A 20,775-nucleotide genomic window follows, 5' to 3' on the forward strand; every position below is an offset into this window, starting at 1 on the left:
GTAAAGGAAATATGTCTGCAGTTTACGTGCTAAAAACAGTTTCATTTTCAACATATAATATGCCATTAATACACACCTCTAACTGTCTACTTCTAATCCATCTGTTGGGTCAAGATTCAACTTTCTGGAGCTCACAACACAGGACAAAGATGGTATTTTTAATAGACTGGCATTTTAAAGTCTTTTAAAACACCACCTCCCTTCTCCTCTGTGTATATCTGTAAAATGACTGGATTGAGTTATGCCTGACTGACTTAAAGACAAAAACATAAAATTAAACTCACCCACTAGGATCCGATTTTTTTTCTAATAGTAAACATAATTTTTTAAATAATATACCATTATCTAATATTAACACATTTTCATAAGAAGTTTTTCTGATTGTCATTTTAAACAATGGGGAAAATGTTTTAACATTAATTAGGTAAATCCCACAGAACCCTTCCTCTGTAGCCACAGTCCAGCTTTGTGCTCCCCCCTGAGGGGTGTCCATTTAATGGACTGCAATATCCTCAAGAATGAGGGACAATAGGAACAGAGAACACATGGAAGCATCTTAATTTAGCACACAATGAAAACCAATCACATTTACTAATTTGAAGAGTACTCAATAGTCAATAGAAATTGTTTCCTAATGCTTAGAATCTTAAACAATTGTGTAGAATAATCCCAGTTAGAGTTTTTGCTGTGGGAGAACAATGGAGTCTCATCCAGGGACCAGCTGATTTGATACTAATTTTTACATGTAGGGAAAAAAGTGAGGTACCAGCTTTGTAAATCTATTTTTCTTATGACTGTTCTCCTAGTCAACTAATCATAATAGTGGAAGAATATTTAAAGAGGACAACATGAGACCATTTTACTTCCAGTCAGGGCTTTCATCATTCCACTAACAAGAAGTTTTTAATGGCAGATTTTATCATGTGTCCCAAATCTTGAAGTTTCCAGGTAGCAGGCGCTTGCTGCATGTCAACAGTATATTTAATGGATCTGAGGAGCTTAAAAATTGTGATTATTTAAGCTCTTATGCATCCAGACATGATGTAATCTAGACATTTATTAAAATGGGTTAGAAAAGGACCTAATCCTGTGTATTATTACTCTTGGTCTTTAAAAAGCCACAATAATACACACACATTTTCTTTCACTGTAGTTTGCTGTTATTCATATCACACATACAGTCAGGTCATAAAACAAGAATAGTAACTCACTGTTGTCTTTGCACCATAGTACACAACTGACCAGCTCTACATTGTACAGTACACCCCATCCTCCTACCACTGCTTCAGTAACTAATATGCCACTTTCCCCTGTCCCTCCCTCCTAACCCCCACCCCTCCCATTGAGTGAAAACACTAACAGTACATCCACAACCTGGATCCCCTTTAGTTCACAGACTCATCTGGGAAAAAAGATGACCAAACGAGATTGGAGGATTGTGGGATCTGGCTCTGCTCAGTACACGTGTCCAGTTACATGTAGCGCTAGAGGACCAGCTTTGAGGTTTTTAGATATGAAAAGTTTCTGTACAGCAAGGGTCCCCTTTTGGTCACGATTGGGAATGTGATGGGAAGTTGTAGGTTTGGATGGAAGAGGAGGACAATGATGAGTGGACCAGAAAGAAAGCTCAGCTTTTTGCCATTTTCTCAGAGGTTTGAGAGGAAGATCAAAGAAATAAAAATGACAACAGAACTGTGATAGAAAAAACAATTGATTGGTGCAAACCTGCTCCTTAAATGGAAAAAAAATCCTAAATAAAATAAAGAATAAAAGTAGCAAAAAGCAAAAATTCATCAATAATTTGTTACATGATGGTAAAACTAAATGGTTGAGGAATAATATGATTTGTTTTTGACTGGGGACTAAATTAGACGTGTTTGGGGAGTGGGGATCAGTCAGTCCTCTGAGCTTGATGAGGAGTCTGAGTCCTTCTGTGCTATAATGACATCGTCCAATAGGGCTTCTTGATCTGAGCTGTCATCTGAGCTGTCGCCTTGAGAAAGACTATCAGCTCCCTCCATCTTAATGTCAAAGTCTGGGCTAGTGAGGAAGTGATGGGAGGTTTCCAGGTCCTCCTCATCCATCATGTAGGCTCCATCTGACACCAAAGTCTCCTCCTCAACTCCGTCCAGGTTGGGATCTTCAGGCGTGGGATCAGGAGCGTGGTAATGATGATGGTGGTGGTGATGACGGCGGCGGCTTTTCTTCGGGATCTCAGAGTGCTCGGTGAGCAGTCGGTGGAAGAAGGGCTCAGGCAGAAAGCCCTGCAAGTAAAGCAAATAGGATCAGCACGATTGTAATAATAATAATATAGTAGAATTAGAGGTTTTGCACTCTTATAATATAAAAATGAAAGAAAACTGATGTTTAACAAGTTTCTACATGTTGTCATGTTGAAAGTATCCTAAAATAATCCATCCATCCATTTTCCAAACACACTTTATCCCATTTAGGGCTATGGAGAGTATTTTATTTTCTAATGACTTTTGTGATATTTCACAAAATACATTTATGATTGATGTGCACTGAAAATGGCATTGTTATAAAAAAGGGCACAAAATTTTACAGCAAAGATATTTTAAAAATATTTTCCGTACTGAGTTTCGAACGCTTTCTGACCACTCAGGTGCCACTGCATTATCGGGATTCTCCTCCAGATACTCCCTCAGGTCTTGTAGTATTGGACAGAAAGCAGCTCCAACCTATAAGATGTCTGAATGTTAGTTGGTAGGGGACAACACACAGACAGCAAATCAGAGTTGTGTTCAACTATGACTCACCTTCTTTCCCGTCCTCATGTTAATGATTTTGACCTTTTCAGTCCCTGTGAGGGCTTTATCTGCCCTCCTTCTCCTCTTCCTCTTGCTCCTGTTCACAAGAAGCTGAAAAACAAATATGTATACAAAGCTGAAACAAAGCCAAGTTATCATTAAGCTGGATAGAAACCAGGGATAGATTGTGAAGCAATATTAGTTGGTTTTATTGTGTAATAATATAATATTTACCTCCAGCATGTCTCCCTCCACCTCATAATCAGGGTTTTCCTTCAACCATGTGGGAGGGTCCCTTCGTCGAGGAGTACGTTCCAATGCATCATGGAATCCGTCTAGGTCTGACAGCTATACGAGGACAGAGAAAATAAAATCAACAAACAAAATCTAATCCAGGAGAGGTGTTAGAGGAACACAGATAAATGTCTACCTCTTGGTCCTTGCGCTTTTTGCGACCACTGCTCTCTCCTCCTGACCCGTTGGGCATCAGGGCTTGCTTAGAGAAAGTCAACTTCAGGCCCTCCTCCTGGTGAATAAACACCTCTCAGTTCAGAAATAAACTACACCATAGCTGAAGTAAACATTGTTTTAAAGCATAGCATAACATTTTTTAAAACCTTAAAGCTCCCATAATTAAACAAGCAAACTGGTTTAATTAGCCAAACAATCACCAGAATACCAATTATTCATTCAGTTTTCTTGCCTGTGTCTCCAACTAACAATCAAATCTTCCACCGTGTTCTCACCTTGAGGAGTTTCACTGTAAACTCTCCATCTTCTCCATCTGCACCAAGGCCAGTAGGTGTGCTGCTGGGTTTCCGGATCACCCTCGTGTAGGCCATCTCATCACTCACCAGCTCCGAGCTCGGAGGGTTGAGTGCCGCTTCAGGCACGTAACGCCGTCCTGAGGGCCACTGACCACTCAGCACAAGGGTACACAAATTATCCAGGCGGTTGATCAACACACGGTCCTGAGATTAAGACCAGACATCATATACATGTTATTCATCACAAGGACGGAAGAAAACATGGTTGTTTTTTTCAAACCGCTTCATTCCAGACATGCTTAAGAGTAATTTAATCACCTTGGGCCAGTCAACTCTGAGAGGATCTGGAGGAGGAATGCCATCCTGAGACAGAGTCATGGAGAGTAGGCTGTTATCTTCATCCACGTCCCCCACCTTCATTCCTCCTGAGAGGGAAAAACAAACAAACAAACAAACAAAAGAACAGGTTATGACTTCTGTTTTTTTTACAGGAGTCAGCATTTTTCTCATTAATCATGAACTCACCTCTTTCCACCTCTTCCTCACTCTCTCCGCTGTCATCACTGCCACCTGATCGCTCCGAAGATGATGAGCCTGAATCCGAATCTGAATCCGAATCAGACCCACCCTCCCCCTTCCTTTCTCCCCCTGTTCTTTCTCCCCTTTCCTTGCTCCTCTTGAAGCTCCAGCCCTGAACTCGCACTTTGCTGCTATGGTGACTCAATGGCGTACTCTGCAGCTCGGCGCTGATTTCAGCCCCAAGCAACCGGGCACTTTCATCTGTTTCCTCCCCCTTCACTCCAGGTACATCCACCTCCAACTTGGGCTGGCCGAGTGTCATGATGGGTGGCACTTGAGGTGGAGGTGGTGGAGGAGGAAGGGGTGGGGCTTGCTGGTTCTGGATGAACTCTTCACGGGCAGTATTAAAAGTGAACTGTGGGTCTGAGAAGATTGAGAGCTCAGTGCGGCTGACGCCATGCAGAGCAGCGCCGAGCATTAGATGACGATCGTGGTCTGGTATAATCCACCAAGCAGGCAGCTCAGAGCTGGATGGTGCCAGAGCTAGACGCTCCTCAAGGGAGGGGTGGGGGAGGACTCGTTCACGAAGGCGACGCAAGAGGCTGATGCGATAAAGGGTACGCGATGCACGTTCCTCAGTGATGGGGGCCACAGTTTGAGAAAGCTCTGATGGATCTGAGTAAGAAGACAGCAAAAGATGGTTCAGTGCACATCAAGTAAATAGCAAGCATCAAGTGGAAGAAGGACAAGCGTAACAACACACAGAAATTAAGAAACGAAAAACATAACTGCAGAAAAATGACTGAAGAACATCATCGGTAGATACCTTCATCGCGACCAGGCCGGAGGTGGCACACTCTGCGACACATGGCAACAAAGGAGCGGAAGTATCGACTGAGGCTTTCATCGGTTTTTTTATCCAGACGAGCAAAAGTACGGAAACGTGTCCAGTCAAACTCAGGTTCACCACTCTCTGGAAGACCTGGCTCCTTTTTCATCCTCTCCACTCCAAACGTTGATACCACACGGTAGAAATCACACTCTTCTCTACGTGTCCACCTAAAAATAATGACACCAGACAAGGAGCTGTAGTGAGGAAAGGATTTTTTGGGTTTTTTGTATAGTGCTTTGTTTCTAAAGCTGAGATTATCCAGAGTGACTAGTTCTAGTACAACACCTTTGTTGTCGTTGCTGCCGCGCAATTTCCTTCAGTTTGCTGGCCTGTTCGCACCGTCTGCGTCTGCGGTCCCCCTTAGCCTCGGCTTCAATCTTTAGCTGCTCCTGTCTGTAGCTGCGCTGGTAAGCTGTGATCAGCCGCCGCATCCGTGCAGTTAGTGATGAGCTGGAGGGCCAATCGCATGCACCACTTTGGCTAGTTACACTCTCTGTGATCACTGGTCCCGCTTTGTCTTCCACAGAAATTTCATCGTCCACGTTCATAGAATCAGGCTGAGCCAAAGTCAAATGAAAAGTCATTAGTGCATTTATTTTTATGCTTACAAAAATTCAACCTCATCCATGCACAATGATTAGTGCAACAAAAAATACAGAGGCTTAGATTTATACCTCATCAAAAAGATCTTTGGTGTGTCTTGAAGCTGGCTTGAACTCCGGATCCTCTGAGTACTTATCATAGTCAGCGCTGCACAAAACAAACAAAACACAATCAAGCAGGAAAGGAAACAAACTGACACAACGTGTCTGTGTCAGCAAGACTGGGGAAAGAAAGAAACGTTCTCACTCAGCAAGGAGCTGAGTGTGCACAGTTTTTAATTTATAAGTGAACATTTCTACATACATTCCTCACATTAACTGAGAGACTCCACCCAGTGGAGGAGCAGGGTCAAATTTGTTACTGAAATGTTAGCCCTCTTTGGCCTTACTGGTGGGTAAATTTTAACTGATTAAATCAAAATTGAGGAAATAAATAAATAATCAAGCAATTAATCAACATTTCTACCTTGCCACAAATTTCCAAAACACTGTATTAATTAAGCAATAGCACTACATCGTTATTAATCATGACTTTTTTAGTGAGGACATCCAGATGTAGTCCACCGCAGCTCTTACGTAACAATGCTGACAACTTGATGAGGAAACAGGTTTAAGTTGTCAACAATGCCAACAAGGTGCTAAATAATTCAAGCATCAGAATTTAATTTAAAGCTTGGAATAACTCACAGAGATCGATAAGAGAAAGTCGAGTGCCAGATATTATAAATCTACAATAAGGTTGCCAAATAATTTTAAACTGTAAGAAAGAGACGAGTTGTTTTGCAACTACTACCTGCATGATAACACAGTATAATGTATGGTAGGTTATCAACTATCTTTCATGTTAATGTAGATATAACCGTCATCACTCTCCACCTTAAAATATTAATTATAATTAGAGCTTCAGTGTCCCAAAAAGTGAGTTTGCCACAACCTTAGATATAAAAAGAAAAAAAAAAAAAAAAACAACCAAACATGACATATTTTATTTGGATCTGTTAGTCAGTGTAACTTACTCATCTCCCAGCTCAGCATCACCGGTGTGCTGCTCAGCATCAATGGCCTTGTCATCAGGCCGACCAACTCTCTCTATGAAGCAGAGGCATGGATCAGCTCGCATGGTGGTGTACATCTCATAACCTGGTAAAGAAGAGATAAAACAAAGGCTGTTAAAATACTAAAACAACAGACATCACAGAACAAGCAGACATTCTGTAGGTCATTAAAATAAATAAACCTAACTTACTGAAACACTGCAACCTGAATATAGAAAAAGCTGAACCTACCATGTTTGAATACACCAGCAAGAAGTGAACGATCGGCGTCAGAGTCCCACCATGCTGCAGGCACCTCCTGCTGCTCCATCTCTGGCATCCAGATATCAACATCCCTGAAAGAAAAAAAATGCATGGCATTCTGGCTTTGTGCATCACTGTGAACTGCAGTAATGAGCCTGAGTGACTGTGCACATGTGTAACACCAATCACAATGGAGAGTATTAAAATACCTGATGTCAGCCCCTTTTAGGACAGAATCAGCATGTTCACCTATCACTTCCTGTTTCAGATAGTAGAGCATACGCACTCTCAGCAACACCCTGGGAGGAGAGAGGAGAGGTTTTAATGCTGAACCACGAATGAAACTGCATGCACATTTATGCAAAAACATCTGAGTGGGTTTCACACACTTGTTGCACTGGTGCTTGAGGTGTTTGCGGTAGCTGTCATCAAGCAACAGAGTGTCAGGATTGTACTTGCGGATCCACTCCACCTTCTGAACATCAAATGTACTCTGGGCCTTCACCCTCTTACCCTTCCTGCCTCTTGGAACAGGGATAGACAGGCCTAGAAAAAATAAAACAAAAAAACGAAACAATCAAATGTCTATTTGAAGAACAGGCATTTCAACATACTGATTCTTTGATAAGTATCAGGTTGACAAATTAGGAAGATTTTCTTTCTGCATTCTTCAGTCTAAGAAGTGCAAACTTTGATTTAAGAGGATGCAGCTCCCTACCAGAGTGGTTTAGTAGTGTTTGTGGTTCGCGGCCATTCTCTGGTGGTGTGATGAGCTCCCAGATGAAACTCTTTATGTTCTCATCTCCGCGATAGTGGAGCAGACAAAAAACTAGGATGACACGGCAGATGGTCTCTACGTCACGTTCACTTAGACGCCTCTTACACCTGGCATGGGACAAGATATCCCTCCATCGTCCCCACCTGAAGATAGGCAGGTAAGAAAGATTCATACAGAGGACAACAGAAAAAAAAATAAAGATCTATGGTTGATGTCATGTCGTACCCATAAACAAGCAGGTGTTTCTCTACCCGGAAACAGTCGGTGCGACCGTAACCCCCTCCGCTGTGGCGATCAGAGCGGCGAGAAGCCCGTGAATGTCTAGAATTTGCAGGTGGATACTCATCATCGCTGTCTAGGTCAGACAAGTCTCCACCTTCACCGCGTAAACTGGAGTACTGTCGTGTCTGCTTACGAATTCTCGGTGTGTCAATCACAAGAGTGTTCTGTGGGTAAAAGAGGATTTCTCCATGAAGTAAATATACAGGAATTTTAACACAAATAAATGAATCCACCTAAAATAAATTATATTCATCAAAATGAATCAAAGCGTTACCTTCTGATTCATGGAATCCACGTCTATGTCGGCTTTCTTAGCCCACTTCTGCCAGAATTCGGGGTCATCGAGGGCGATGTCACTGCGGTTTTCAGAGGCCACAAAGCTGGCTTTGGAGAACGTGGAACCCTTGCCCTCACTCTCAATCGTGATGGTGGTTGCTCTTCGCTGAAGGATCTGGTCAATATCCTCCTCGCAGAATCGACTACCTTCATCATTCTCATCCATGATGGCAGCGTAAGCTCCTTTCCTTAGAAGATCCTCTATCTCTTTCTTGGAGAATTGCTGGATCTGTTTAAGATGACATAAAAGCATTAACACAAGTGATCCAGAATCATATAAGCAGCTTGGTTTTGAGTTTTATCATTTTTTTTTTCTTACCCCATTGACATTACTGTCTTTGTTGCCACTCATGCTTTGCAGGACCGCACGGTCCAGACCAAGTTTTAGACTTGCTTTGTCCAGCATCTCCCTCTCATAGGAATTTCTGGTGATGAGTCGGTAGACCTTGACCGCCTTCGACTGGCCAATACGATGACACCGAGCTTGGGCCTGGATTAGGAGCAAAAAGAAGGGTCAATGCAGAACATGCAGCTGTTTACATAAAGTGATTAGGATGGTTCTAAATTATGAGCGTTAATCCAAACGTGGCTGTAAAATCTTGTACCTGCAGGTCATTCTGAGGGTTCCAGTCTGAGTCAAAAATGATACAGGTGTCTGCAGCGGTCAGGTTTATACCAAGGCCGCCAGCACGAGTACACAGCAGGAAGACAAAGCGATCTGAGTCAGGTTTGCTGAAGCGATCAATGGCAGCTTGTCGCAAGTTTCCACGCACTCTGCCATCAATTCGCTCATAAAGGTATCTGTAAAAAAAAAAAAAAAAAAAAAAAACAGTCCACATGAGACACACAAGACATTAAGAATCATTTAGCAAAGTTTTTACTAATAGCTCAAACAGATGTTTTATTAACACATAAAATATCATTTCTACACAATACCTCTTGTTGATGAGGTAGTCCTCCAGAATATCTAAACAGCGCACCATCTGAGAGAAGATGAGCACTTTGTGGCCACCAGCCTTGAGACGAGGCAGCAACTTGTCCAGAAGCACCAGTTTTCCGGCCGACCGAACTAAGGCCTGCAAATGAAAGTCCGGGGCTAGGGGGTCATACACCTCCCGCAACTCCGCTACGATCTTCTCTTCTGCACCTAAACAGCACAAAGAGAGAGAGCGTTATTGTATGTCAGCCTGGTGAAAGTTAATGTTTATGTTATATGATCAAAAGCTGCCAGTAGTAGGATCATATAAGCACATCATTCAAGGCAGTTGTTTTTGGAGGTCAATGTATAGCTAAAAAGTAGCATACAGCAGAAAAGCAGTGAGTTACACACCCTCAGTCTGCAGTAGGGCTGCAACGATTAGTCGACGTTGTCGACAATAGTCGACAATAAAAATAGTCAACAACGAATTTAGCCGTCGACTATTGTTGGCAAAAGAATAAATAAAAAAAAACTACCGAGTGAGACATCGTCTTCTAATTTTATCTCTGCTGAGAGTTGCACAATGCACATGAGCAAAGAGGGGGAAAAAATACAGAGTGAGACATCGTCTTCTTTTTTAATCTCTGCTGAGAGTTGCACATGCGCAGTAAAGTCCGCTAGGGGAAAATATGGCGGCGGACTGGGGAAGAGAATGGCGGCGGAGAACGTTAAAAGTCTGGGATAACTTCATACATGTGAGATTTATAAAGCGGACCTTGTGTACCACGGAAGTACGTCTGCAATGCTCGAACATTTATAAAGGAGGCACGTCGGACTTGACAACCTTATGCAAAATTTCAAAGCTGAAAGTGAAATAAGATCCATTTACAATCTTCATGAGATACATAATCCGATTGGTCGACTAGTCATTTTAATAGTCGGTGACTAATCGACTATCAGAATAGTCATTAGTTGCAGCCCTAATCTGCAGTCAACCAATTTTAAAATGAAAGATAAAAGCAGGGCTGGACGATATGGCCAAAACTTTTATCACGATATATTTCTTAATTTTGGTCGATACGATATAATTCTGATATCGATATAAACAATATAAAAGCCTCAAAAAAAGACAGACGCTTGTAAAACTAAAAATTATTTTGCCAAGTCTATGAAACTCCTCCAGTATAACATTTTAGAAATAAAAACTGTACAATAAATTAATTCTCACCATTTATTTGTATTTAGCAAGGCTAAATTATCCTTCAAACAATGAAATTTGAAATCACCATCAAAGGTCAAATAAAACTTTTACCTTTCTCAATAATAATATCTCTAACTTTAAACTACAACACAGGCTTTTTGTGTTATTCTTAAAAGATTTTAACAACAGTGCTTCAACTAGGCTTAAGAGTAAAAGTACTCAGAATTGCTACAATAAACGGGGAGGGGGTAACACCAGATCCTCACTGAGAAAAGTAAAACTACATTACAGTCCCCAAAAGTCTCTAACAATACCAGAAAAAGTCGCTAGTCGCTTAAAAATAAAAAACATAAAAAATTTTCAAAAAAGGGTCACTAGAGGGGAGTGAAAACGAACAGGACAAAGTCGCTAAGTTGGCGACACTGAGCCAAACCACTTCCAAACCATTGAGTTATTCTTTACTCTCTTATCAACTATTTAGTCTGATTTTTCTTCGCTTGTAGAAGCTTGCTCAGTCACGGACACGAGCACTCGTTTTGTAGCTAAAACTAGCAGCGTTTGAGCTTAGCCTAGACTTCTACCTCGTGCTGAACACAGCCAGCTGCTGCTGGGCTACGTGTCTGTGGTGTACATCATCACTTATGTAGCCAATGTGTTTATCTTTATCAAAATATCGGAAATGTGTTCAAAACTCATATCACCGTTACTGAATAAAAGTATATTGCGATATATATTGATATTGAATTGTTGTCCAACACTAGATAAAAGCTGACATAAAAATGTGGAATCACAATAAGAAGAGGAACACAAGTTACCGTTGATGAGGTAGGGGTGGTTGCAGCACTTGCGGAGCTCCATCATTGTGTTGAGCAGGTTGGGAACATTGCTGTTACTGTTTGCCCCCAAACTCAGGAAACTAAAGTTCCTCTCCAGAATGGCCCTGTAGTACTTCTTCTGGACATCAGTCAACTCAACCTTCAAGGAAATGAGATTTTTTTTTAAGTCTCCTTAAACCTGGTCCACCTCGATGCATATTCTCTAATTAGTTATATTAATGACATCCCCTCTATGTTTTATACAATTAATCAAGCCTAAATCATTTAGAGGAACTTTGCTTACAGTTCTCTTGAGAAAGATGAAGGAAACAAAGTCTTGTAAAGACTGACCTCAATGATGGTCTCCTGTTTGGGTGCCAAGTTCTTCTCCACATCCTCCTTGAGCCTTCGCAACATCATGGGTTTTAATATTGCCTGCAGTTTCTGAACCTACAGGACCGAGTCAGCAGATACTTGTTCAACAACAACCACACAGATGTTACATCAAGACAAAACCTATGAAAGCTATGTGTATGTGTGTGAAGGTGACAGGATTTCACACCTGTTCCTCTGTTTTGAGGTCTCCAAAGTCTCTGAGAAATTCAATTTCAGAGGGAAACTGAGCCGGCTCCAGGAAATGAAGCAGACTGAAGAGTTCCTCCACAGTGTTCTGAAGAGGAGTGCCGGTCAACAGCACTTTGTGTTCCTGAGAGAAACCACAGAGTACAGTTTAAGACAGACAGGCATATATTTGATCAAATTACATAGGTACAAAGTACCATCAGCTGTGGTCCACTTACAAGGTCAAGCATCTTCAAGCTGTCCAACAGCTTACAGTTGCGATTTTTAAGGCGGTGAGCCTCGTCGATGATTACACAACGCCAGGCGATCTCCCTCAGCTCCGGACAGTCGGACAACACCATCTCAAAAGTTGTGATGAGGGCATCAAACTTATACGCACCCGGGATCAGATGTCCCTGTAAACAGAATAATTATTTAATTAGAGATGTTTAACATCAGTTAAGTTAATTAGTTACCATCTCAGTGGATAAGCACACCTTGTCATCTTTGCAGTACATCTCATACTGCTGGATCATCTGTCGGCTCGCCAGGCTGCCGTGGTAGACAATGGCATTCATGTGGGTCCAGGAAAAAAACTCCCTCTCCCAGTTGGTGATGGTGGACAAGGGAGCGATGACCAGGAACGGGCCTTGGACACCAGCAGCATACACCTCTGACAGAAGCACGATGGACTGGATGGTCTTCCCCAGACCCATCTCGTCTGCCAGGATGCAGTTCTGCCTGAAAGACAATGAAAACTTTGAGTGTGAATCCTGAATCTATGGAGGAAGTACTAACATAATACTCACATAATATTTTTCTTATTTAATTTGATATTATACACAATACTTTTATCAAATCGCTATCTCATGTTTTCACTCTTCTCATCTTTCTATATTTCCTTTAAGTAGGACCTTTTTTTTTTAAATCTTGAATTACAAAGGAAACTTTAATGCTGTCTAAAACTCTTGATCCTGAAGATGACACTGCTTCCATTTTAATGACAGTCTGGACACTTTACCCAGTAAAGCTAATCCCATTTCAAAGGTCACTTTGCCACTAATGGTCATAAACTGTAACCCAGCGTGTGTGTGATAAATACCTGTTATACCAGTTGAAGAGAAGCCAGTTGACTCCTTCCAGTTGATACTCTCTCAGTGTGTTGCCATTCTTGTACTCTCTGGTCTCCTCCAACTTTTTCCATGAATTAGCTTGAGGTCTCACCTAAAGAGAGAGAAGTAAGAACCGATGAGGAGGGAAGAAAAAAAGATAAACTTGTTTATGTGCTTTCTGACTTCTTAAATTAAAAAGATTTAAATAAATCTACAAAAACTTGTCCTAAACCTTTCTATTATTTTCCATGTCAGTGCAGATGAGGTAGATGTTGAGTTGATTTTGACCTAGTGTCTCTTTAGGATCAATTACCATTTGTTGCAACTTCAGTATTTATCACACCAGGATAGTCAGCTAGACTCAGTCTGACTGGGGACTCCAATCAGTTGGGGTGTATAATATTCTTCCAGACCAAGGCTGGGTTCATGCTGCACTCCTCAAACTAATCGGACCTTTTAAATAACACGTTCCACTCAGTGTGTTTTCTTTGATTCAAATCAGAATTTGTTTGCATATTCACAATACCCAAAATGAAGCAGACTTTGAGCAAACCGACTAGGATTGAAATCAAAAAGGCTGGTATGAACTTTTTTTTTTTAAGAGATAAGCAACGTAACATCAACATCTATAAATCTGCAACAACATTCTGTCATTCACACTTTAACTATTTTATCGCTGCTCCTAAAAGCTGCATTCAGACATAAAGTGAAAAGAGTCTCGTGGGATAACACTGTCAGGTCCACTCACATCACCTTAGACCAACAAAAGTGTTGAAAAAGAAGTTAAACAACGCATTTCTAAATCCCTTTTCCACATGTTACTAGTTAAAGAGATAGAATAATAAAAGCTCACAAACAATTTGACTAAAATGTAACAGAAAAAAATAATCGTTCTTTTTCTAAACATACTTTTGAGCAAACTTGAAATATGTAAAAAAAAAAACAAGGTGATTGGATAAAACCCCACATGCTCCAAGCCACCTCTCTTTCACTACTTACCATTCTCTTCAGACGAGGTTGTCGGTTTTGGATTTTGCCGAACTCCTCAACTTTGCCCTCATCAACGTCCTCTTTTAGCTCCCAAGTGGCGTCCTCATACGGCAGAGAGCACCACTTCACCAGGTAGTAGATAACAGGCTAGAGGTCATGAGAAGAGACGTTCAAGTTGTTTTAATACAAGCCTACTGCCAGCAAATATTCTAATTCATAAAAGAAGAAAAAGTCAAAAACTGTGATTTTGACAAAGTACTCATTTCTGACCTCGCCATTGTCCTTGTCCACACTGTGGGACACATCAAGGATCCTGTCCACCTCCACATAGTCAGGGTTAAATGGTTCTTCATCCTGCAGAGAACAACAGTTTATGGTCTAGTTCAACTATCTGAGCTGCTGCATAAACTATGAGGTGTCAGAATCTGCCTCCTTCTCACCTCCTGGAACAAGTGTCTCATCTGCGCATGCTTGGTCTTGAACCTCTTGATCTTTTGATGGATCCTCTTGTCCTTCTCTAGCTGATCCAAACTGGCCCACTCACAGTGCAAGTACGAACTGAGAACAAGAGTGCATTTATATTTGCAGGCTTTCCCGTTAAGGAATTAAAGTGTCAAGTGCTGAGACTCAAGTTGTTCAATAAGATAAATAAACTTACTAGTTCTTGTATTTTACAAAGAATTCCTCAACAGTGGTATACTGGCCTGGAGACACCTTGAAGAAAAGAAGAGATATTAACAGGCAGTTCACAAATACATCAAATAATTGCATTATTAGGTGTCGAGTGGCAGTGTAAATAAATAAAAAATACCTCCTTCTTGGTTATCCTCATAGACAGCACTTTGTCTACAATGGCAGCATCTTCCTCACTTGGATTTTCCTGTAAATTACAGAAGCGATGCAGAAAAGCTTGTAAAACTCCAACACATCTTCAACCTTACACCAGCAACCACACATTTAAGCAATATAATAATCAGTGGGTGTCTTCAGAAAACAATAAACAACCAGAACTGACACTCACCACAAAGAACTGCATACTGGGCAGTCCATCACCATCAAGTTCTACTTCCTGCTTCAGCTGCGCTGCCGCCCCTCCACTGATGGAGGCCACAGCCGCTGCAGTCGTAGTGACATCGACATCTTCCTGCTCGTCCTCGTCATCTGTTATTTTGATATCCAGGTCTTCGGTGTACTTCTTCCTCTTCACCACACGACTGGAACGCCTCTTCTGGCCAAAATGGAGTGGGTGTGAATTAAATGTGCTTTGGATCATTTTCTTGCATGACATGGCAGAATGTAAGCGGCAAATAAACAGCAAATGAACTGTATTTATATTGTGCTCAGTCTTGTTGACCACTCAACGTTCTTTTCCATAAAAGCCACATTTTCTCATTCACACATACAATAATACCTCACTTCTTAGGGTATACAGACTTATAGGTTATGTAGTACTTTAAAAAAAAAACTGTTTCATATTGAACTTTCACACATTAGGACCACTAACCTCCCAATTGGCAGTCAGTTGCTGTCCCTCTTGAGCTACAGTCATCCCAATCGCACTACTCATGTTACTTTATAACACAGTTTGTCTGACCTCATTATCCAACACAATTTCTAAGAACTGGGCCAGAAATGCAACTATCAAAATTTCAGCTATAAATGTTCTGATGTCACATATGTCACAGCACTGTCAACTAGGACAACCTCTGTCTGACTGGTCAAAACCGTCAAACCTGTCATGTGTTTGTTAACAGATGAACTCAGATTTTGCAGCACTCACACTCACAACAAGATGCGTTCATACAAACTTATTGTGTTCACTATCCATGTGTGTGTACCGTAATCATGTCATCCTCCAGTGCTGCAGGTGAGGGAGGGCTCAGCTCCCCATCAGAGTGGTCCGAGGATGCATTTCTCTTTCTTTTCTTTGCTCCCACTAAAGTAATAGTGCTGCAGGAGGAAGTGGAAGAACAGAGGAAAGACGCAAAGAAAATGAAGCAATGGTTAAGAAATAAAAAGGGCTTTATAAAAACCTCCATTCCCAAACAGAAAGTAATTCTCCTTTATCTACTCCTTACAAACAGAATTCTATCTTACTTTGCTTTAGTCTTGCTTTTGCTCTTGTTCCCAGGCACAGATATTACTGCACCTCCGCCCACCACAGTTGTTCCTCCTGGTACCTTCACTTTGCCCTTTTTGTCAGCCCCGACTGCAATTTTTGGTACCGGTCCACCAGATACAGGACTCTTCTTTTTGCTTGATCCTCCACTGCTTTTTTTCTTTGCAGCAGACACAACAGTCAGAGTACCTCCCAGTTCTGGAGAGGTCTGTGTGCTTGGAAGCTCATCCTGGTTAAGGACTCTGGGCAGGTTCTTCTCACCGCGCGCTTTGGCCCGTGCAATGGCTTCAGCCACGATACGGTTTGCCTTCTCCTGCTTACAAAGAATCTCCACACGTCGCACAGATGCAGACTCACCAGGAGCCTTGGTAATGCGAATGGCCTGGGATGGAGTGGTGGTTGTAGTAGAAGGACCTGCAGTCGAAGAGTTGATGACCTTCACCACAGAGACTGCACCGCCAGAAGATGAGGCTGAACTCGTCTGTGTGAGAGAAAATGTCAAAAAATGTCTTTTTTTTTTTTTTTTAATAGTTCATCTGTTTTAAATTAAACATTCTGCTCTAATGGATGCAAATATGAAGGGTTACCTGTGTCTGTAGGAGCATTTTGAGAGGTACAGCGACTCTCTGTCCTCCTTGGCCCTGGGATATTTGCAACACTTGAGGGCTGCCGGTGTTGCCAGCTCCTGACACCAGCTGGTACTGTCACCATGAAAGAGAAAAAGTATTAAAGTCTCTTTTGAAAATTATGAAATAAATGAAAAAGGTAGAAATCTAATCTGTTTGGTATCTGATGAGAATATTCTTAAACAATTCTTCTAGTCTGGCATTATATCAAAAGTCTAACAACAAAAGCATTATTTCCATATGCTTTTAGACATGAGAGCATTTAAAACACACTTTTGATAGTGATTTTGGACCATTAACTTTTCTTTTTAAACTATGCACAAAGCCAAGTTAAACACAGATTTATCCTCTGTTCTGAACGTACAAGCTAACAATTCCCAAAACTGCAGCCACGATTTAAGATAGTAAATATAAATCGAAATAAAAATAAAAAAAAACTATTTCAATCACAAATTAACTTGACAAAACAACCTGAAGATGTATATCTAAGCATTTCACATTGGCTGAGTAAAAATAAACAAATAAATAAAATTACGGCAACTTTCACTGACTTAACATTTATGTGATTGTTTAGAAATACATGTATAAAATTCAATAAGCTTATTTCCATTAAGATCTACGATAATTATATCCATAAATCTCACAATATCATGCTTTAGTTTTTCTTCTCATATCCAAGCTAACTGAGGTTTCCCTGAGCTAATCTATACTGAACTGAACAGTAACCTGAAACAGAAATTATTAGGGAAGAAATCAGTGTGATTGCATGCCTTACATTAAACAGAGCTGTGATGCAAAACAACATAATATTACAGTGACACACCCAATTTGTAACTATTTAGAGCAACAATGAATTGGAAAACACTAAAAACACATAGCTGATTTTAAACCCAAACCCATTAAATCTGGTGTCTGACTGATCTATAACCCTAAAGAACCAAAGAAATAAAAACAATTAGACATCATTAATTATGCATTAATTATTCTTAATCCATCATACCTCAAACACAGGTGAGCAGCCTTACAAATGCAACCTGCATGCTACAAAATATAACATGAGGTTATCAATCATGTCTGTAAACCTGTGGTGGGTGCATGCAGAAGAATGGTAGTGAGGGCCATACTACTTTTTTAACAGGTACATGCAAACATCTCAGAATGCAGACAACTTATCTGTAATTTTTACTTAAGCAGATCACTCACTTTAAAGCATCAGATGTTCACAAAAACAGATTCAAAACAATGAATGTCCCTGTGCTGATTAATGAAAATTAGCTTGTTTGCTAACACATACTAGTTAGCATGTCTAGTAAATGTTTTTTGTTTTATTTTTTGGTTTGTTTGTTTGTTATTTGGACTGATCTAAAAAAAAAAGAATCCTTCAAAACCAAAAAATTTGTGGGTATATCTAACCCGTGAAAACATTGTTTCTCACCTTGACTCCTCCTTGCTGGTTGGGCTGTTGTTGCACTTGCAGCTGAATTGTGAGGACTTTGGGCTGTCCTCCAGCCTGGCCTGCAGCCCGAGCCTGGGTTAGGGCTGCAAGCTGGCTTCCCTGGAGTACCAGCTTGCCACCAGGGAGCTGACCCAGCACTAGTCTAGCAGGGACCTGTGCTTGCTGCTGTTGGCCCCCTTGTGCCGTCTGAACTTGCTGGACCTGCGTAACCTGCTGTTGAGTTGTAATGGCTTGACCAGCTGGCGTCACAGAGCCAGTCTGAGAGGGTTGTTGAAGAACCAGGGTGATGCGTTTTGCTTCACCCCCCTAGAATGAGAAAATAGATAAAGACTCATTACAGCAGACAGCTTAATACAGGACCACTCAAAGCATCACCTGGAATGGTGCAGAGATGGTGAGATGCAGTGATGCTTACCTGTGACTGGGTCTGCATGGCTGGCTGGAGCTGCACCTGACCCTGCGTCTGGACCTGGATCTGAGCACCTTGGCCTTGGGGTTGTATCTGGGCAGCCTGGGCCTGGGGTTGGACTTGGACTGTAGTCTGGCCCTGAGCAATCTGCGCCTGGGCTGGAATCTGCACCTGAACTGACTGGCCTTGTGTTTGCTGTAGCTGTTGAGGCATGGATGTAAGCAACACCTGTTTCACTGGCCCATTGGGGGACTGCAGCAGCCTTTGTACTCCTGCAGTTCCCAACTTGACTTGGGTTTGTCCTGGGCTTGCCTGATTCAAGACTGTCCCCCCCTGCAGAATGGACATTCCAGGTTTAAGTGGAGTGCCTGACAACACACGGATGACCTTTCCACTTGTCTGTGGTGTGGTTCCTGATACAGTCTGCAGCACCTGGGCTTGACCCTGGGGTCCTTTGAGAATGACAATTTTACCACCAGCTTGCTGTGTGATAGCAGCCAACTGTTGGGGAGTGAGCTGGTGAGTTATTTGTGCAAGCTGCTGTGTGGTGACTGTGGTAGTGGTAGCCGGAGGACTAGAAACAGTCAGAGGTGAGCTCAGCAAGACAGTGCTACTGGTCGCTCCACTGGTGTTGCTGACAATGGGTATGGTAGTCTGGGCTTGTATCTGAGGTACGATATCAGCAGGGGTGGGAGCAGGAGCTGGAGTCACGGTAGGAGCAGCAGCTACAGAAACAGTCTGAGCAGTCACCACTGGCACCAGCTGCTGCGAGGCAACTTGAACAAGGCCAGGGTCTGGGATGGCAGGAGTTGCTACAGGAACACCAAGGCTTGTGTTGACCATGAGTTCAGGGGTGGACTCTGGCTCAGCTGGTGGATCCACCTGGCCTAAAGCAAGCTTCAGAGCTTCTTCCACAGGGTCTGAGGAACCCTGAGAGAAGGAGTCATCTGGCAGGGCATCCAGGTTAAACAGGGGCGTGTCCTCAAAAAGGTCCATAATGGGATCTGCCATCTTGCCCACTCCACTCAGGGAGACGGGCACAATGTTAAAAAGACTCCGAGGTGGAAGCTATATATTTGTTGTCCAATTCTTCTCAACTTTTAAGGAAAAAGCTAGAAAAAGAAAAGAAACACAGTAAATTGTACAATGTTCTGAGAGCAGAAAACCTGACTGGTTTTACAGTCATTTAAGTATAACAGAGTTTAGAAATAGCAGAGAGAGTGGACTAGAGGACAAAGACAACCCTGTAAGCTCTTCGGTTTGCACTTTACTCTCCCCAGTATGACTGAAGTATAAAATAATTTAGGTAAGTCTAGATTCCCAATACACACGACAAAACTAGCTAAATTTAGTATGTAGAAACTTATTTTGCCTTAGTAGTTGAGACTGTGCATTTAAGTCACATTTCAAGAAAACTGTCTTGTTATACAAATTTACTAGTGATTATGTTTGTTTTTAAAGAACCATTTACTAGTGAATATGTTTTTGTTTTGTTTACAGAACAATATTACTGATGAAAACTTGAAACTAATACTTTTGTGTATTATCTAACTAACATTATTCAGACATGCTTTCAAAGTGATGCTAGAGTTTTTTGGGGGGGAAAATTAATTATTAATAATTTAAACTTTCATTATATCTAACATAATTTACCGAATCAGAAGAAATATTATGAATGAGACAAGTCTGTGGTGGAGTCAGACAAGGAGGGTACTGATGCTGGACAGGTACGATGCTTTCCTCCTCCGGTCGTATTGCAGTCTTTCTTACTAAACGGGGCTAGCATTAGCTTCTCCCGCGACCAAAATATGTCGATTACAAAAGCGTGTGAGGCACCAATAACACACTGAGGCTCATAAACGCGATACATTATGTGTTTTAGGTCGTCGGTTCCCTACTCTGTCATTTACTACCGACCATTCAGTCTACCGGACTCCTTCTATCTCATCAACAAACCGGACCAAACCAAAGCAACGTGCCACAATAACCATTGCCCGTCAACGTTCAGACACAGGTTAGGCCGCAATACTGTTTCGGTTGATCTGCGTCTAATTTTCGGTAAAAATACCTGAAAATAACTATCATAACCACTGCCCCAACTCCCACAGTAATAATTTCGGGGTGCTAAATTTACCTTTGCATCGACACACATGGCTTTCTCCGTCTCACAACACTGTACGATTACAGGAAACGGCCAGGGAAGAGCAGGAACTAACTTCTTGCTAGAGAAAGCGTAGAAAGCGTGCCCCTCCGATGCTACCGAACGATGATTGGTGCGTCTTCTCCCGAGCCGGCAGCATACAGCATTATCATTGGCTTAAA

At 41.7% G+C, this 20,775-nt stretch overlaps 1 protein-coding gene across 1 annotated transcript; it reads right to left on the minus strand.

Moving 5' to 3' along the window:
* Positions 1-146: 146 nt before the first annotated feature.
* chd8 (chromodomain helicase DNA binding protein 8) lies at positions 147-20,689 on the minus strand. Its single transcript, XM_041991309.1, has 39 exons — positions 20,588-20,689; positions 18,460-19,565; positions 18,024-18,350; positions 16,550-16,663; positions 15,941-16,443; positions 15,682-15,793; positions 14,865-15,071; positions 14,655-14,723; positions 14,502-14,557; positions 14,284-14,401; positions 14,114-14,197; positions 13,853-13,990; positions 12,844-12,965; positions 12,239-12,482; positions 11,981-12,157; positions 11,743-11,886; positions 11,532-11,630; positions 11,181-11,340; positions 9,182-9,392; positions 8,851-9,046; positions 8,565-8,735; positions 8,184-8,474; positions 7,853-8,073; positions 7,568-7,770; positions 7,239-7,395; positions 7,059-7,148; positions 6,838-6,941; positions 6,568-6,691; positions 5,624-5,699; positions 5,235-5,506; positions 4,884-5,116; positions 4,064-4,732; positions 3,857-3,963; positions 3,518-3,742; positions 3,202-3,297; positions 3,006-3,119; positions 2,781-2,882; positions 2,598-2,702; positions 147-2,264 (listed from the first exon to the last, which is right to left on the minus strand). Exons 2-39 carry the CDS (start codon positions 19,462-19,464, stop codon positions 1,896-1,898), a joined length of 7,815 nt encoding a protein of 2,604 aa, XP_041847243.1. The 5' UTR covers positions 19,465-19,565; positions 20,588-20,689; the 3' UTR covers positions 147-1,895.
* Positions 20,690-20,775: the final 86 nt, after the last annotated feature.

This window comes from Melanotaenia boesemani, chromosome 8 (genome assembly GCF_017639745.1).
Source record: "Melanotaenia boesemani isolate fMelBoe1 chromosome 8, fMelBoe1.pri, whole genome shotgun sequence".
NCBI classification, from domain to species: domain Eukaryota; kingdom Metazoa; phylum Chordata; class Actinopteri; order Atheriniformes; family Melanotaeniidae; genus Melanotaenia; species Melanotaenia boesemani.

Excerpts from the sequence above, each read along its gene's own strand:
- chd8 (XM_041991309.1), bottom strand. The coding sequence starts at position 19,464 with ATGGCAGATCCCATTATGGACCTTTTTGAGGACACGCCCCTGTTTAAC. Across the intron at positions 5,700-6,567 it reads GATGCTGAGCTGGGAGATGA|CGCTGACTATGATAAGTACT; the intron begins GTAAGTTACACT and ends TGTTTTGTGCAG. Across the intron at positions 5,507-5,623 it reads CCAAAGATCTTTTTGATGAG|CCTGATTCTATGAACGTGGA; the intron begins GTATAAATCTAA and ends ACTTTGGCTCAG.